Source organism: Bidens hawaiensis, unplaced genomic scaffold (assembly GCF_021521415.1).
Source record: "Bidens hawaiensis isolate Kalapana, Puna unplaced genomic scaffold, B.hawaiensis_p1.1 tig00008374_1, whole genome shotgun sequence".
NCBI classification, from domain to species: domain Eukaryota; kingdom Viridiplantae; phylum Streptophyta; class Magnoliopsida; order Asterales; family Asteraceae; genus Bidens; species Bidens hawaiensis.
This window is the reverse complement of record NW_027491592.1, coordinates 626,366-642,460: the sequence shown is the minus strand read 5'-3', so window position 1 is coordinate 642,460 and position 16,095 is coordinate 626,366. Positions and strand designations below refer to the sequence as shown.

At 37.7% G+C, this 16,095-nt stretch overlaps 2 protein-coding genes and 2 pseudogenes across 3 annotated transcripts; 3 read left to right on the top strand and 1 right to left on the bottom strand.

Annotated features, from left to right (window-relative positions):
* Positions 1-2: 2 nt before the first annotated feature.
* Positions 3-2,978, top strand: LOC143637616 (G-type lectin S-receptor-like serine/threonine-protein kinase At4g27290; annotated as a pseudogene). Its single transcript, XR_013154463.1, has 6 exons — positions 3-1,386; positions 1,475-1,618; positions 1,711-1,865; positions 1,949-2,159; positions 2,247-2,484; positions 2,602-2,978. The product of XR_013154463.1 is annotated as a G-type lectin S-receptor-like serine/threonine-protein kinase At4g27290 (transcript).
* Positions 2,979-5,315: 2,337 nt separating this feature from the next.
* LOC143637584 (G-type lectin S-receptor-like serine/threonine-protein kinase At4g27290) lies at positions 5,316-5,853 on the top strand. The gene is made up of 2 exons (XM_077104939.1): positions 5,316-5,661; positions 5,750-5,853. Exons 1-2 carry the CDS (start codon positions 5,316-5,318, stop codon positions 5,851-5,853), a joined length of 450 nt encoding a protein of 149 aa, XP_076961054.1.
* A 17-nt stretch (positions 5,854-5,870) lies between these two features.
* LOC143637583 (G-type lectin S-receptor-like serine/threonine-protein kinase At4g27290 pseudogene) lies at positions 5,871-6,272 on the bottom strand (annotated as a pseudogene).
* A 6,420-nt stretch (positions 6,273-12,692) lies between these two features.
* LOC143637619 (G-type lectin S-receptor-like serine/threonine-protein kinase At4g27290) lies at positions 12,693-15,723 on the top strand. Its single transcript, XM_077104961.1, has 7 exons — positions 12,693-14,001; positions 14,090-14,233; positions 14,322-14,476; positions 14,564-14,774; positions 14,862-15,099; positions 15,199-15,349; positions 15,436-15,723. The coding sequence occupies exons 1-7, from the start codon at positions 12,705-12,707 to the stop codon at positions 15,721-15,723; spliced, it is 2,484 nt and encodes an 827-aa protein (XP_076961076.1). The 5' UTR covers positions 12,693-12,704.
* Positions 15,724-16,095: the final 372 nt, after the last annotated feature.

The following is a 16,095-nucleotide window of genomic DNA, read 5'->3' as shown; positions in this document are numbered from 1 at the left end:
AGATAGTTATAGAAGACCGCCAATTCATCGGTTGACTTGACTTTAGAAAGTTGAATTTTAAACCAGTTGAGGACCATATAATATTCCGTATTGCCTTTATGTTTGGATGAACAATGGAGAACCATATATTATTCTTTATTGCCTTGTCCTTGCTATCATTGAAATGTGTTGCACTAGAAACCATATCTGCAAATCAAGAAATCAAAGATGGTAAAGACACTCTTGTTTCTCAAGGTGAAATGTTCGAGTTGGGATTTTTTAGTCCCGGGAAGTCCAAGAATAGATACTTGGGGATATGGTACAAGAAGATATCATATGGTACTGTTGTATGGGTTGCTAACAGGGAGACACCAATTACAGATACATCAGGCATGCTCAAACTTAGCCGACAGGGAGACCTGGTGATTCTCAGTGGCGGCAACACCACGGTTTGGTCATCCAATACAACAGTGTCCGCGCCGAGTAATAATCATGTGGTGGCTGCGCAGCTTCTAGATAATGGAAATCTTGTTGTGCGGAATGAAAATAATATAATTTGGCAAAGTTTTGACTATCCTGGTGACACATTTCTTCCAGAAATGAAATTAGGGAAGGATTTAGTAACAGGGTTACAAAGGTTCATCATATCTTGGAAGAGTCCTGAGGATCCTTCTACAGGCGCGCATCGTATTATACACGGCACGAATGGATATCCGCAAACTTTACAGTGGCAGGGTGATCATATAGTAGCAAGACTTGGACCGTGGAATGGTCTTGGCTTTAGTGGCTTTCCTATTGAAGTAGACAATCAGATTTACACCAGCATATTTGTCATGAATGAGAAGGAAATCTATCACACGTATGTGCTTAAAGGTTCAGTTGGTACATGGGTGCTTTTGACATGGGATGGCAAGACACAGATTTTGCAATGGATTGAGAGAACCAAAAACTGGTTTGTGTATGCAAATACAGAGGTAGATACTTGTGATCGGTTTTCGCTATGCGGTCCTTATGGGATCTGTAGCATTAACAAGCATCCACCTTGTGCTTGTATGCCAGGTTTTGAACCAAGAAATCCAGAAGAATGGCAGGCATCTGACTGGGCGAGTGGGTGTATACGCAAAAAGCCTTTGAATTATGGAAATGGGAATGGGGATGAGGATGGTTTTTGGAAAATTGCACAAGTCAAGGTACCAGACACACGGCGGTCATGGTATAACGTAAGCATGACCTTACAAGAATGTGAGATGACCTGCCAACGGAACTGCTATTGTACAGGTTATGCAAGTTTAGATATCAGAAATGGAGGAAGTTGATGTTTGCTATGGCTTGATGAGCTTTTGGATACTAGGGAATATGATGTAGATCAAGATATCTACATAAGAATAGCAGCCTCTGAGTTAGAAGGTACACAATTTGCTTCTAAAAATTGAACTATTTTTGTGTTTTTAGCATCCGTGGTAAACATCTAACTATTATTACTCCTTAATGAAAGATCTAGTGAACTCCCAGTCTGATCTGAACGAAAGGAAAACAATACTTATAGTAGCGCTTTTAACTTCATCAGCTGTGCCACTTCTCTTTGCAGTGGCATGTGTCGGTAGAAAGCTAAAGAGAACGGCCCTCATGAAAAGACGAGGTAACAAAGAGGAGAAAGTAATGTTGATAATTTTGCATGTTTATATATCGGAGATGAAATTTGAAAAGATTATGCAACCATGTCATTTGCAGGACAGAGGCATGTGCGTGATGAAAAAAATACAAGTCTGCAGACGGACCATTTTGAAGACTTACAAATTTTCAGCCTATATGAAGTAGCCAGGGTCACTAACAACTTCAGTATCTCCAATAAGATTGGAGAAGGCGGCTTTGGTCCCGTTTACAAGGTAACTTCACCATCATGAATCATCAATCGATATACAGAATTTGAAGTTATCCTTAAATATTGATTATAATCATAATCTTTAAGGGCGTGTTGGAAGATGGACAAGAAATTGCTGTGAAGCGACTGTCCGAAACATCCCAACAAGGTCTTGATGAGTTCAAGAATGAGGTCGTTTGTATTGCAAAACTTCAGCATCGGAACCTTGTGAAGCTTCTTGGATACTGCGTTCATCAAAATGAATTGATTTTGATTTATGAATACATGACTAACAAAAGCTTGGACTGGTTTCTTTTTGGTATGACTCACTCCCTATGATATCACTTGGTGTCTTACTTTCAAACTTTATATAATAACACATGACATGGTTTTCACCTTTTGGCAGATGAAACAAGAAGTTTAATGCTTAATTGGCCTCAACGATTCAATATAATACATGGGATAGCTCGAGGTATTCTCTATCTACATCAAGATTCCCGCCTTCATATTATCCATAGAGATCTTAAGGCAAGTAATATTTTGCTGGACGGTGACATGAATCCAAAAATATCTGACTTCGGCCTAGCTAGAATGTTCTTAGAACATGATACGATTTCTAAGACAAAGAAAGTGGTCGGAACATAGTAAGAATCCTCCTTAACTTCAATCCCTATACTCCATAAAATAAGGAAGATGATACTGAGAGAGAAACACCAACACTAATATGTAAATTGAATTTTTTGTTATTACCCAATCTGTAGTGGTTACATTTCTCCAGAGTACGCAGTACATGGGCATTTCTCTATAAAGTCAGACGTATTTAGTTTTGGTGTTCTTGTGTTGGAGATAATTTGTGGGAAGAAAAACAGAGAATTCTTTCATGAAGACCACAATGACAATCTTCTTGGACATGTAAGTCAAGTTGTAAGACCAAATCCTAATATCTTGACCAAAAACTAGAAACTAGTGATATGCTTAAATATGTTTTTCGGTTTGATGTAGGCATGGAGACTCAATAAAGAAGGACGGCCCAGTGAGTTAATGAGTGAATCTTTACAGGTCTCATGTGTGGTCTCTGAAGTACTAAGATCAATACAAGTTGCACTATTATGTGTGCAACATCATGCAGAAGATAGGCCAACTATGTTGTCAGTGGTTTTGATGTTGATTAGTGAGGGAGCATTGCCTGAACCAAAACAACCTGCTTTTTTCAGTGGAGAGAGCTGCCATGAACATGATTCTCTTCCATCAGTTGATGAACGCACGATAACGCTGCCGCATGCTCGATAGAAAACACATGTTTGTTCCATGATCGAAGATGTCCAAATATCTGTAATATCTTTGTCGTTTTCTCCTTTCTACGGTTTTTGGTTAAGGAATTTGTATGACAAGAGACGCAAGAACAAATGATAGAGATAGATAACAAGTTTTAATTTACTTTGATTAATGTATTCTGATTCAGAATTTGGTTAGTTTTTAGATTTCAAAACTCACTCAAATGACATAAATATATCTATTACAAAGAAGGCTGTCAGGAAGTTAATGTTTCGTTAGTCAACATTTTGTCAAAGTTTGTTAGCTGTTAGAAGTTGTTAGATAGTTTGCATCTATTTAAGCTAGGGTTTTAATTCTGTTATAAATTAATGAATTTTGTTCAATTGATCTTCATCTTCTTCTCTGATTACATGGTATCAGAGCTGCGAAGGCTCCGATCTCTCGATATCAGTTGATTTTTGATTCAGTTCGTTCGATTATTATGTTCATTGTTCAATTCCCTTCATATTTCTTCCGCTTCAATTCTTAGATTTCGTTTTGGTTTTCAATTTCGTTTAGTCAATTTGATCTTCACTTCATATTTTCTGTTCTTGATTTCATCTTTACAGATTCAATTTCTGTCAATTTGTATTCAATTCTCAATTGTTTTGTTTCGTTTCTTGTTTCAATACTGATTCTGCTTCCATGAATGTGCATTCAAACTCTCAAAATGTGAATTATGACAACAAAAAGAATCTTGTTTGTTCTCATTGCAACAAGACTAATCGCTTAGTCAATAAATGCTACAGATTAGTTGGTTTCCCTAAAGAGTTTAGGTCTGAAAGATACGATAACTTAAAAAACTAATTAGTTAGACTTGTTATATATTTTATAAATACTAGTATAAAGTTATTATATACAATAGTGTATAAATATGTTTTTAATAAAGTTTAATTTATTCCAAAATAGTCCATGCATGTTCAATACTTCACCTAACTTCAGATGGTCACACACGTAAAGAAGACCACACTCAGTTTACCTGACTTTAGATTGTCAAATTAAGTAAATAGAGATTTTTTTTTCCTCAAAAAAGGTGCTGTGGAGGAATTTAAGATCGTCACATACGTAAAGAAAAACTCATTCAGTTGACTTGACTTTTGATGGTAGAATTTTAAACCATTAGATGTTGGGTTAATTGGGTTAGTTTACTGGTCAAGTAGGTTCATGATCAGCGGGTCAGAAGCCGGTTAACGGGTGTCACAAGTCAGATGGGTGATGGAACGGGTCAGATTTAGTTCTAAACTCGCAAAAGGAGTTTCTTTTTGCATGTTTATTTGTTTCAATGTTATTAGGAGTATTTACTATATAAAGGCATGTTTTGTTTAATGAATAATACCTGAACTTTCATCTTTCTTTCTGAAAGTTTTACCTCCACTCTTTCATATTACGCGAGCAACTTTGGTAGTGTGCGTTTGCAAAGGGGCCTGAACCAACATTAACATCAGATCATCGATCAATATGGAGAACCATATATTATTATTTATTGCTTTCGTCTTGCTATCGTTAAAATGTGCTGCACTAGATACCATATATGCAAATCAAGAAATCAAAGATGGTAAAGACACTCTTGTTTCTCAAGGTGAAATGTTCGAGTTGGGATTTTTTAGTCCCGGGAAGTCCAAGAACCGATACTTGGGGATATGGTACAACAAGATATCAAATGGTACTGTTGTATGGGTTGCTAACAGGGAGACACAAATTACAGATGCATCAGGCATGCTCAAACTTAGCCGACAAGGAGACCTGGTGATTCTCAGTACGTGGCGGCAACACCATGGTTTGGTCATCCAATACAACAGTGTCTGCGCGGAGTAATAATCATGTGGTGGCTGCGCAGCTTCAAGATAATGGAAATCTTGTTGTGCAGAATGAAAATGATATAATTTGGCAAAGTTTTGACTATCCTGGTGACACATATCTTCCAGAAATGAAATTCGGGAAGAATTTGGCAACAGGGTTACAAAGGCTGTTCATATCCTGGAAGAGTCCTGAAGATCCTTCTATAGGAGTATATCGTATTATACACGGCACAAATGGATATCCGCAAACTTTACAGTGGCAGGGTGATGTTTTAGTAGGAAGACTTGGACCGTGGAATGGTCTCGGCTTTAGTGGCTTTCCTATTGAAGTAGAAAATCAGATTTACTCTAGTAAATTTGTCATGAATGAGAAGGAAGTCTATCACACATATGCACTTAAAGGTTCAGTTGTTACACTGGTATTTTTGACATGGGATGGAAAGACACAGATTTTTCAATGGATGTATCAGCGAACCAAAGAGTGCATTGTGTATGCAAACGCTGCAGTAGATAGCTGTGATCGGGTTTCACTCTGTGGTCCTTATGGAATCTGTAGCATTAACCAGCATCCACCTTGTGGTTGTATGCAGGGTTTTGAATCAAGAAATCTAGAAGAATGGGAGGTATCTGATTGGGTGAGCGGGTGTATACGCAAAAAGCCTTTGCATTGGGAATGGGGAAGTCTTTTTGAAAATTGCGGGAGTGAAGGTACCAGACACACGACAGTCATGGTATAATGTAAGCATGACCCTCGGAGAATGTGAGATAACCAGCAAAAGGAACTGCACCTGTACAGGTTATGCAAGTTTAGATATTAGAAATGGAGGAGGTGGATCTTTGCTATGGCTTGATGAGCTTTTGGACACTAGAGAATATGATGTAAATCAAGTATCTACATAAGAATGGCAGCCTCTGAGTTAGAAGGAAACCCTTACTATATACAAGTGAGAAATAGCTTGTGTACCTTCTAACTCAGAGGCTGCAATTCTTATATAAATATCTTGATTTACATTATACTCCCTAGTGTCCAAAAGCTCATCAAGCCATAGCAAACATCCACTTCCTCCATTTCTAATATCTAAATTCATATAACCGGTACAAGAGCAGTTCCTTTTGCAAACGATCTCACATTCTCCGAGTGTCATACTCACATTATACCATGACCGTCGCGTGTCTGGCACCTTCACTCGCGCAACTCTCCAAAAAACATCATCACTCTCACTCCCATGTCCACAATTCAATGCCTTTTTGCGTTTACACCCGCTCACCAAATCAGATGCCGCCCATTCTTCAGGATTTTGTGGTTCGAACCCGTGCATACAAGTACAAAGGTGGATGCTTGTTAATACTACAAATCCCATAAGCACCACAAAGTGAATACCAATCACAACTATCTACCTTCCCGGCCGGTTGCATTCACAACTATCTACCTTCCAAGAATCTAGAAGATGCATTTTTCACACCGGATTATTACTACTACTATTGTTATTATTATTATTTTGTGAATATACCGTCGAACTTGATGACCAAACCATCGGGCTGCGGCTACTGAGAATTAGTAAGTTTCCATTTATGGTAAGTTTGAGAATTCCTGAATTATAAGTAATTGGTGTTTCTCTATTAGCAACCCATACAACGGTACCGTATGATATCTTGTTGTACCATATTCCCACGTACGGGTTCTTGGATTTCCCGGGGATAAAAAATCCCAGTTCGAACATTTCGCCTTTGGAAACAAGGGAATTGCCATCTTTGAGTTCTTGATATGGATATATGGTATCAAGTGCAGAAGAATAATATGTGAATGGAATGAAGATCAAAGCAATGAAGAAGAATATATTAATGGAGTGGTTCTTCATTGATGATCCAGTGCTTGAGTGGAAGCAATGATAGTTTCTTAAAATTCAAACATTCTTGGAGTCAACTGGATGGCGGTCTTTGTTAGGTATGTGACAAGTTTTTCTACAGATAGTAACCTTGGTGGGACAGGGCTGTGGTCTTAAGTTTCATTTTCTTTTTTGGTGAGCTAATTACACAAATGGTGTATGTTTTATGTGCTAGATTATTGGAAAACTTTCTAAAAGGTCTATTTCACTTTTCATTTTCAAAAGTGAACCTTTTTTCTATTTATAAAACTATCCATACCCAAATAAGTCAGTTAGTCCGAATTATAATTATCACCCGACTGGATTTTAATCCTACCGGAAAATGCCAAGTGTCAGGAAAATGTGGTTGAAAAAATCCAAACGGTTCGACTGGATTGTCTATTGAATGGATTTTTGAAAAGTCCGGCCGGTTCGACTTAATATTATTACACATGGCATTTTTTGGTTGGAATAAAATTCAGTCGGGTGATGATTATAATCCAAACTGATCGATCTACTACTTTGGGTGTGGATAGTTTGGGAAAATACATTTCAAATGGATAAATGTTAACTTTTAGAAGCCAAATAGTTATTTTGGTCTTTTTCCCTAGACTATATTATTTAGTTTGCAGTCTGCACAAAACTTAACATGTTTAGTCTATGAAATGGGTTGTGAGTTAAAATTTCTAGTCAAATTTAAATTCGAATAAGTTTGTTGGAATTCAAGTTTATTGGGATATATATACCCGAATAGAAAAAATAACCTCAAAAGAAAACGAACAAATATTTAAAAAATTTATAAATTTTAAAACACATATATTATTTGCATTCTGATTATTCGGGTTAGTACGAGATTCCAACACTCGAATTTGATCATACAAAAACTGAATTCAAAATTAGCTTTGGATATGGGCTAAATTTGGATGACTCGAATTCAAATTCGAATTTGATTTGACTTGAATTTTGGGTTTTTCAAGTCCGATTCAAATAATTAATGCCCCTAATTACCACCTATCTCTCTAAGACATCCGCACCGAAGAGAACTTCCAACAAAGACCGACACCCAATCGAACACGATAATCTCAGCTCAGCTGCAAGCTTGGTCATAAATTAAATTTACAAGTTATTGTAAGGCCCCGTTAACGGTAGCCCTACTTTAGCGTCGGATTTACTCATAAACACAGTTCTACAAATCAGAGTTTATTAAAACTTTCGCGGAATATAAAAATGTAACTATTTATTACAAAACATTTAATCTTTTCTTTAAAACCCTAACATAAATCATCACATTAAAACATCATTTCTTCCATCCTCAAATGCCAGCCGTTCGATCCATGCCATGTGCCAACCTCATGCTAGCTCTTTAATCATATTCACCTGCGTGCATACTAAAAGTCAGCTACGCTGAGTGAGTTCTAGTTAATCAGACGCCATACAATACATATACATACATACATATTCGAAGATACATATTCATACTTAATCCGTTACCCTACTACCATACATACATACATAGCTACAATCACTAACCTCAGTCTACCGAGAGTACGTTCATAGTCCGCCGTCTATACCTGTACTCGAGATCGTGAACACGTAAAAGGTCCGAAGTCCATACCTATGCCCACAAATTATGGTACGTGCAAGGTCCGCAGTCCTTCTCTATACCATCCTATATTGACAACATGTACAAGGTCCTCAGTCATTCCCTATGTTGCAACCTAAACCATAGCACGTACGAAGTCCGCAGTCTTCCCCTATGCTACCACAACACAAATATAGCACGTATAAGGTCCACAGTCCTTTCCTGTGCTGACGCCTATCTACATTACGTATAAGGTCCGCAGTCCTTATCTACGTTGGCGTCTATTTCCTATAACACATATAAGGCCCACCGTCCCTATCTACGTCTACATCTATCATCTACATCACGTATAAGGCCCGCAGTCCTTAACTACGCCATCACCAGCCGAGTCTAGGTCCAATAGAAGTTAGAGGGATTTGCCATCCTAACTTACTATGTCGAACGTAGGACTCACATACCAGTAGTGTACCTGTATACACATACTTCACATATACAATAATTACATTATAGCATAAGAACACTCTAGGCGTTCTTTACATCATTCATTTAGCAACCATACCCCTTGTCGACACGTGCAATATCCGAAGATCGTTCACGCCCCGACAAGTGTTCATTTGTAATGTTCATACATCTTCCGTATATAATATTCGTACATTTATTTATAACCTGACAGTACGCGCAATATCCGAAGATCGTTCGCGTACCGACAAGTAATCATTCATACCTATCACATATATCACATATGGCATACACTTATCACTTAGGATAAATGTATTAACAACACATCGAGTATGCACACAGCCCCGAAAACATAGCAAGGAATGGGGCTAGAAACTCACCTGAACTCGGTTACTTCTTCTGCTAACGGTTACTCCTTCTTGGCTGTGCGCGTCTAACTGTTTAATAATTACAGTATTAAGTACCGCTCTTGTCATTTCATTGCTACTTAATTAGTCTTACACGTCTAAGCTGTTTTACTTCATTAAATCATTACATGGTTAGTTAATCGTTACTCATTAACCTTTAAAGGTATCTTTCATAAATTGCCAAACTCCAAGGGCTGTTATGTAATTATATAATTCTTTTCTAAGTCCAGGGACCATTCTGTCTTTATATTAAACTCCTAGTTCGTTACTTTGCCCTTAACGAATTGGGTAAAGAATCATCCTCTGATTCGCTAAGCTCCCATAACGAACTAGCTAACGAATCACCCTCTGATTCGCTAAGCTCCCATAACGAACTAGCTAACGAATCACCCTCTAATTCGCTAAGCTCTCATAACGAACTAGCTAAAGAATCACCCATAACGAATCACCCATAGTTCTTATCCAGACTTTGACTCAAGGGTCAAAGTCAAAATCGTCAAGAACAGCAAATAGTCAACAGATCTTAGATCTGCAATTAAACCTTCGCTTCTTAACCAAATATCACGATTTTGGTATCAACGGAATCGTCTGACCAGCGCCTACAAACCCCAACCATCAAATCGGCCTAACATCGATGTTTAAGGGGTGCGATTAGGCATATAGGTTACGGGTTCTTTTAGGTTAACAATTAACCTATCAAATGCTAATCAATTCCAGTAATATTTGTTGTTTTGGGTTCGTTTATAACAAACTAACACAGATCTATGATTTCCCAAATCAAACCGTACCTATACGAATGATTTCTAACTATAAACGTACCTTGAACGAGTCGAACTACGAACACGGTTAAGCCTTGATGTTGTTTTGGTCCGTCACGACGTTCCAGCACCAACAAGCTCGGGTTTTCACCTTCGGATCTTGGTTCGGGTTATAAGATGGTGTTGTGTGTGTTTTCTAAGGTATAGGCTAGTGTGTAGATTAGGATAAAAATGGAAAGGATTAGGGTTGGGTATTTATACTCCCTTAAGCCCATGGACCTAAGGCCCATCTTTCCCTTTTGGTCCATAATTAAGTCCATCTAAAAGCCTACTTATCCTATCATATTTTATTATTATTATTATTACTATCCGAACGAAAAATTGGGATGTTACAGTTATCTCTTTATATTTTAACCACGTCTCAACAAGAATCGCTAGAAATTAAGATGTTAGGTCTTGTAAGATGTAGATAAAATATGTAGGTTATATGTTTCCGTTGATACTAAAATACACGTGTGTAGTTTTTATTTACTTGTTGATATAGAACATATGTGTAAGTCATATATTTTTGTGTGTGTGTATATATATGTATTGATATTTAATATACACATGTGTAGAATATATGTATTTATGTGTAGTTTGTAAATAATTGTTGATGTTAAAATACTGTATAGCTAGGTTGTATATATGTTTTTGTGTGTATTTTATGCTTAGAACAAATGTAGGTTATATGTTTTTGTTTAAGCTATATATATTTCTGTTGTTATATTTAGTGTATGCATGCATAAGACATTTTTTTAGAGAGGAATTGTCCTTTAGGTGCAAGGATAAAATATTCATTTCGTGAAAAGTTAACAGAATTTCCAATGTTGAAATGATGTAACGTGTTACAATTTTCTTATATAAAAGGACATTTCAATATTTAATATTTATAGCATATACAAACTAGATTGATATCCATTAATAAAATCTTTCTTTTACCATTCACTTTTATAAAGTAAATAATTGAACTCAAATAAACTAGTATGTATTTACTTTAAAAAAGTTTGCTGTTGAATTTCAAATAAAGTTTGCTGTTGAAAATTTTTTCAACCATTTGAATATAAAGTTTGAAAATCAGTATCATTCCTCTGGATCATCTATGGAGGACCAGTCCACAAATATACTCTTCTTTATTACTTGATTAACAAATCAAATAATCAAGGGGAAATGTTTGAATTGGGTTTTTTTATTCCAGGATGTCCAAGAAACGGTACCGGATATGGTACTATTGTTTGGATTGCTAACACTGAGACCTCAACTACAGATACATCAGGCATGCTCAAACTGGTGATTCGCAGTGACAAGGACTCAGTAACAGGGTTACAAAGGTTCTTAACATCTTGTAATAATTTATTATTTGCGTTAAAGTTCAATCATGTTTTTTAATAGGCCTATTGGTTTTTATTGGTCCCAAGTATGTCTTTTTTGCCGGCGCTGGTCCCAACTATCACTTTAACTGCCAACGGTCCCAACTTTCACACATGTGTCTGCCACCAGTCCACGACTAACCGAGTACTAACTCCGTTATGTTTTAGCTGACGTGTCCATCCTACGTGTTAAAAAACGTTGACGTGGCTGCCTGTGTGTATATTAATAACAAAAACCCTTCTCCTCCTGTATATTAATAACAAAAAACCCTAAACCTAAATCGATATCTCACCAAATAAACTCGGCTCGGCTCTTCTTATATTCTAGAGAAACTCTCTGCGTGCAGCCGAACTAAACTCGGCTCTTCTTATATTCTGCTGGCGTTTCTTATACAACACTCCGCCAAATCCAACCACACACGCCGCCGCAATCACTCCGAAAGCAATTCCGGCCTTCTTCCCGCCGCTCATTCCACCGGACTTCGAACCGTCGTGTTCCTCACTCTTCATATTTGACACGTCAGCAGCGTCCGCAGCCTCCGGTGCCGGAGTATGAGATTGTGGTTTATTATCCGACGGAGTAGGAGCAGGCGGTAGATCTGATGATGCTGGTGGATGTGACGGCGAAGGTGAAGGCGGAGGAAGTGGCGGTGAGGAGTCGGCGGAGGTAGCGAGGTGTGGTGCCCGTGCCGGTGAGGTAGCGGTTGGATCTGAAGATGTGACGGGAGACATTGTGGTGGATGAATAGAATGAAATGAATATGAATAGTGAGTGGGTGTATATAGATATTATTAGATATGATACAGGGGAATGGAATCACGTAACAAAATTGTGAGTGGAGGAATAACCGTGAAGGAAGGTTGCGGGAATTAAAAGCTGAGAGCCGGTTGGTGAGCTGGCATTTATAGATGACGCAGGCAGCCACGTCAACGTTTTTTAACACGTAGGATGGACACGTCAGCTAAAACATAACGAAGTTAGTACTCGGTTAGTCGTGGACTGGTGGCAGACACATGTGTGAAATTTGGGACCGTTGACAGTTAAAGTGATAGTTGGGACCAGCGCAGGCAAAAATGAAATACTTGGGACCAACAAAAACCAATAGTCCTTTTTAATATGATTTATTAATGTAAAGTTTGTTATCTGTTGATTCTTGATAGATTAAAAAAATGGTGACATACGAAGCCCGCCATTGTTGACTTGACATTAGATGTAGATTTAAGCATCTATGATGAACAGAAAGTTGTCATTACCTTTAGGCTGGATCATTAATGGAGGACCGGTCCAAACTATTATTCTTTATTGCATTCACCTTGCTGTCATTAAAATGTGTTGCACTAGATACCATATCTGCAAATCAAGAAATCAAAGATGGTAAAGACACTCTTGTTTCTCAAGGAGAAATGTTCGAGTTGGGATTTTTTAGTCCCGGGAAGTCCAAGAACCGATACCTGGGGATATGGTACAAGAAGATATCATACGGTACTGTTGTATGGGTTGCTAACAGGGAGACGCCAATTACAGATAAGTCCAGTATGCTCAAACTTACGCGACAGGGAAACCTCGTGATTCGCAGTGGCAGAAATCGCATGGTTTGGTCATCAAATTCAACGGTTTCAGTGAGGAGTAATAATCCGGTGGTAGGGCTGCAGCTTCTGGATACAGGAAATCTTGTTGTGTGGAATAATAATAATAATAATATGATTTGGCAAAGTTTTGACAATCCTGGTGACACATTTCTACCAGGAATGAAATTCGGGAAGGATTTAGTAACAGGGTTACAAAGGTTCTTCATATCTTGGAAGAGTCCTGAGGATCCTTCTATAGGCGTGTATAGGAATACACACGACACAAATGGATATCCGCAAACTTTTGAGTGGCAGGGTGATCATATAATAGCAAGACTTGGACCGTGGAATGGTCTCGGCTTTAGTGGCTTTCCAATTGAAGTAGAAAATCAGATTTACTCCAGCAAATTTGTCATGAATGAGAAGGAAATTTATCACACGTATACACTTGAAGGTTCAGTTGTTACACGGGTGTTTTTGGCATGGGATGGCAAGACACAGATTTTGCAATGGATTGAGCGAACCAAAAACTGGATTGTGTATGCAAATACAATAGTTGATAGTTGTGATCGGTTTTCACTCTGCGGTCCTTATGGAATCTGTAGCATTAACAAGCATCCACCTTGTGCTTGTATGCAGGGTTTTGAACCAAGAAATCCAGAAGAATGGCAGGCATCTGATTGGGCGAGGGGGTGTATACGCAAAAAGCCTTTGAATTGTGGAAATGGGAATGGTAATAGGAATGGGGATGAGGACGGTTTTTGGAAAATTGCACGAGTCAAGGTACCAGACACACGACTGTCATGGTATAACGTAAGCATGACCTTACAAGAATGTGAGATGACCTGCAAACAGAACTGCTCTTGTACAGGTTATGCAAGTTTAGATATCAGAAATGGAGGAAGTGGATGTTTGCTATGGCTTGATGAGCTTTTGGATACTAGGGAATATGATGTAGATCAAGATATCTACATAAGAATGGCAGCCTCCGAGTTAGAAGGTACACAATTTTCTTCTAAAAATTGAACTATTTTTGTGTTTTTAGCATTAGTGGTAAACATCTAACTATTTTTATTCCTTAATGAAAGGTCTTGTGAACTCCCAGTCTGATCTGAATGATCGGAAAACAATACTTGTAGTAGTGCTTTTAACTTCATCAGCTGTGCCACTTCTCTTTGCAGTGGCATGTGCGTGCAGAAAGCTAAAGAAAACGACCCACATGAAAAGACAAGGTAACATAGAGGAGAAAGTAATGTTGATAATTTTGCATGTTTATCGGAGATGAATTTGAAAAAAGTTATGCAACCATATCGTTTGTAGGACAGAGGCATATGCGTGATGAAAAAAATACAAGTCTGCAGATGGACCATTTTGAAGACTTGCAATTTTTCAGCCTATATGAAGTAGCCAGAGCCACTAACAACTTCAGTGTCTCCAATAAGATTGGAGAAGGCGGCTTCGGTCCCGTTTACAAGGTAATTTCACTATCATGAATTGATATCTTTAAAATCTACAGAATTTGAATGTATCCTTAAATAATGATTATAACTATAATCTTTAAGGGCGTGTTGGAAGATGGACGAGAAATAGCTGTGAAGAGACTGTCCGAAACATCCCAACAAGGTCTTGATGAGTTCAAGAATGAGGTCGTTTGTATTGCAAAACTTCAGCATCGGAATCTTGTGAAGCTTCTTGGATACTGCGTTCATCAAAATGAATTGATTTTGATTTATGAATACATGACTAACAAAAGCTTGGACTGGTTTCTTTTTGGTATGACTCACTCTCTATGATATCACTTGGCATCTTACTTTCAAACACTATATAATAACACATGACATGACATTCACCTTTTGGTAGATGAAACAAGAAGTTTGAAGCTTAACTGGCCTCTACGGTTCAATATAATACATGGGATAGCTAGAGGTATTCTCTATCTACATCAAGATTCCCGCCTTCAAATTATCCATAGAGATCTTAAGGCAAGTAATATTTTGCTGGACGGTGACATGAACCCAAAAATATCCGACTTCGGCCTTGCTAGAATGTTCTTAGGACATGATATGATTGCTAAGACAAAGAAAGTGGTCGGAACATAGTAAGAATCCTCATTAACTTTAAATCTTAATACTCTGTAAGATGATATTGAAAGAGAAACACCAACACTAATCTGTAATTTTTTTTACCATATATGTAGTGGTTACATTCCTCCGGAGTATGCAGTACACGGACGTTTTTCTATAAAGTCAGATGTATTTAGTTTTGGTGTTCTCATGTTGGAGATAATTTGTGGGAAGAAAAACAGAGAGTTCTCTCATGAAGACCACAATGACAATCTTCTTGGACATGTAAGCCAAGTTGTAAGACCAATCCTAATATCTTGACCAGAAACTAGGTTTTTATTTTTTTGAATATGTTTTATGGTTTGATGTAGGCATGGAGACTCTATAAAGAAGGAAGGTCCATCGAACTATTGAGTGGATCTTTACATGCCTCATGTGTGGTCTATGAAGTACTAAGATCAATACATGTTGCATTGTTATGTGTGCAACACAATGCAGAAGATAGACCAACTATGTTGTCGGTGGTTTTGATGCTGGTTAGTGAGGGAGCATTATCTGAACCTAAGCAACCAGCTTTTTTCAATGGAGAGAGCGGCCATGAATATGAAATTCTTCCATCAGTTGATGAATCTACAATAACATTATTGTATGCTCGATAGAGATAGTTTAAGGTATCTTTGTCATTTTGAACACTGTGTTATCATCTCCACCGTTTGTGGTTAAAGGTATCACCCTTTAGAATATATCAATCAGTTTGTTAAGCTGTGATGCAACCCTTTAGTTAACTTATAGTGTTCCAAGGTTGTCCCCGATAATCCCTAAACCCTTTAGTTGACATTGTATCCATGATTGATGAATGATCTAAGTATCCATCAATCTTATAATGCTAGCTCTTGGAGTCCGTTTTAACTCGTATAAGGCTTTCTTTAATTTATATATCTTTTCTTTATTACCTTCTATCTCAAACTCTTCTGGGTGCTAAACACAAATCTCCTTTGTTAGCTCCATATCTAGAAATGAAGACTTGATTG

What these genes read in the sequence shown, in the direction of transcription:
- LOC143637584 (XM_077104939.1), top strand. Translation starts at nt 5,316, where the DNA reads ATGAATGAGAAGGAAGTCTATCACACATATGCACTTAAAGGTTCAGTT. An exon ending in TGAAAATTGCGGGAGTGAAG is followed by an intron (nt 5,662 to 5,749) that starts GTACCAGACACA and finishes GCACCTGTACAG; the next exon opens with GTTATGCAAGTTTAGATATT.
- LOC143637619 (XM_077104961.1), top strand. Translation starts at nt 12,705, where the DNA reads ATGGAGGACCGGTCCAAACTATTATTCTTTATTGCATTCACCTTGCTG. An exon ending in GCTTCGGTCCCGTTTACAAG is followed by an intron (nt 14,477 to 14,563) that starts GTAATTTCACTA and finishes ATAATCTTTAAG; the next exon opens with GGCGTGTTGGAAGATGGACG. An exon ending in CTTGGACTGGTTTCTTTTTG is followed by an intron (nt 14,775 to 14,861) that starts GTATGACTCACT and finishes ACCTTTTGGTAG; the next exon opens with ATGAAACAAGAAGTTTGAAG.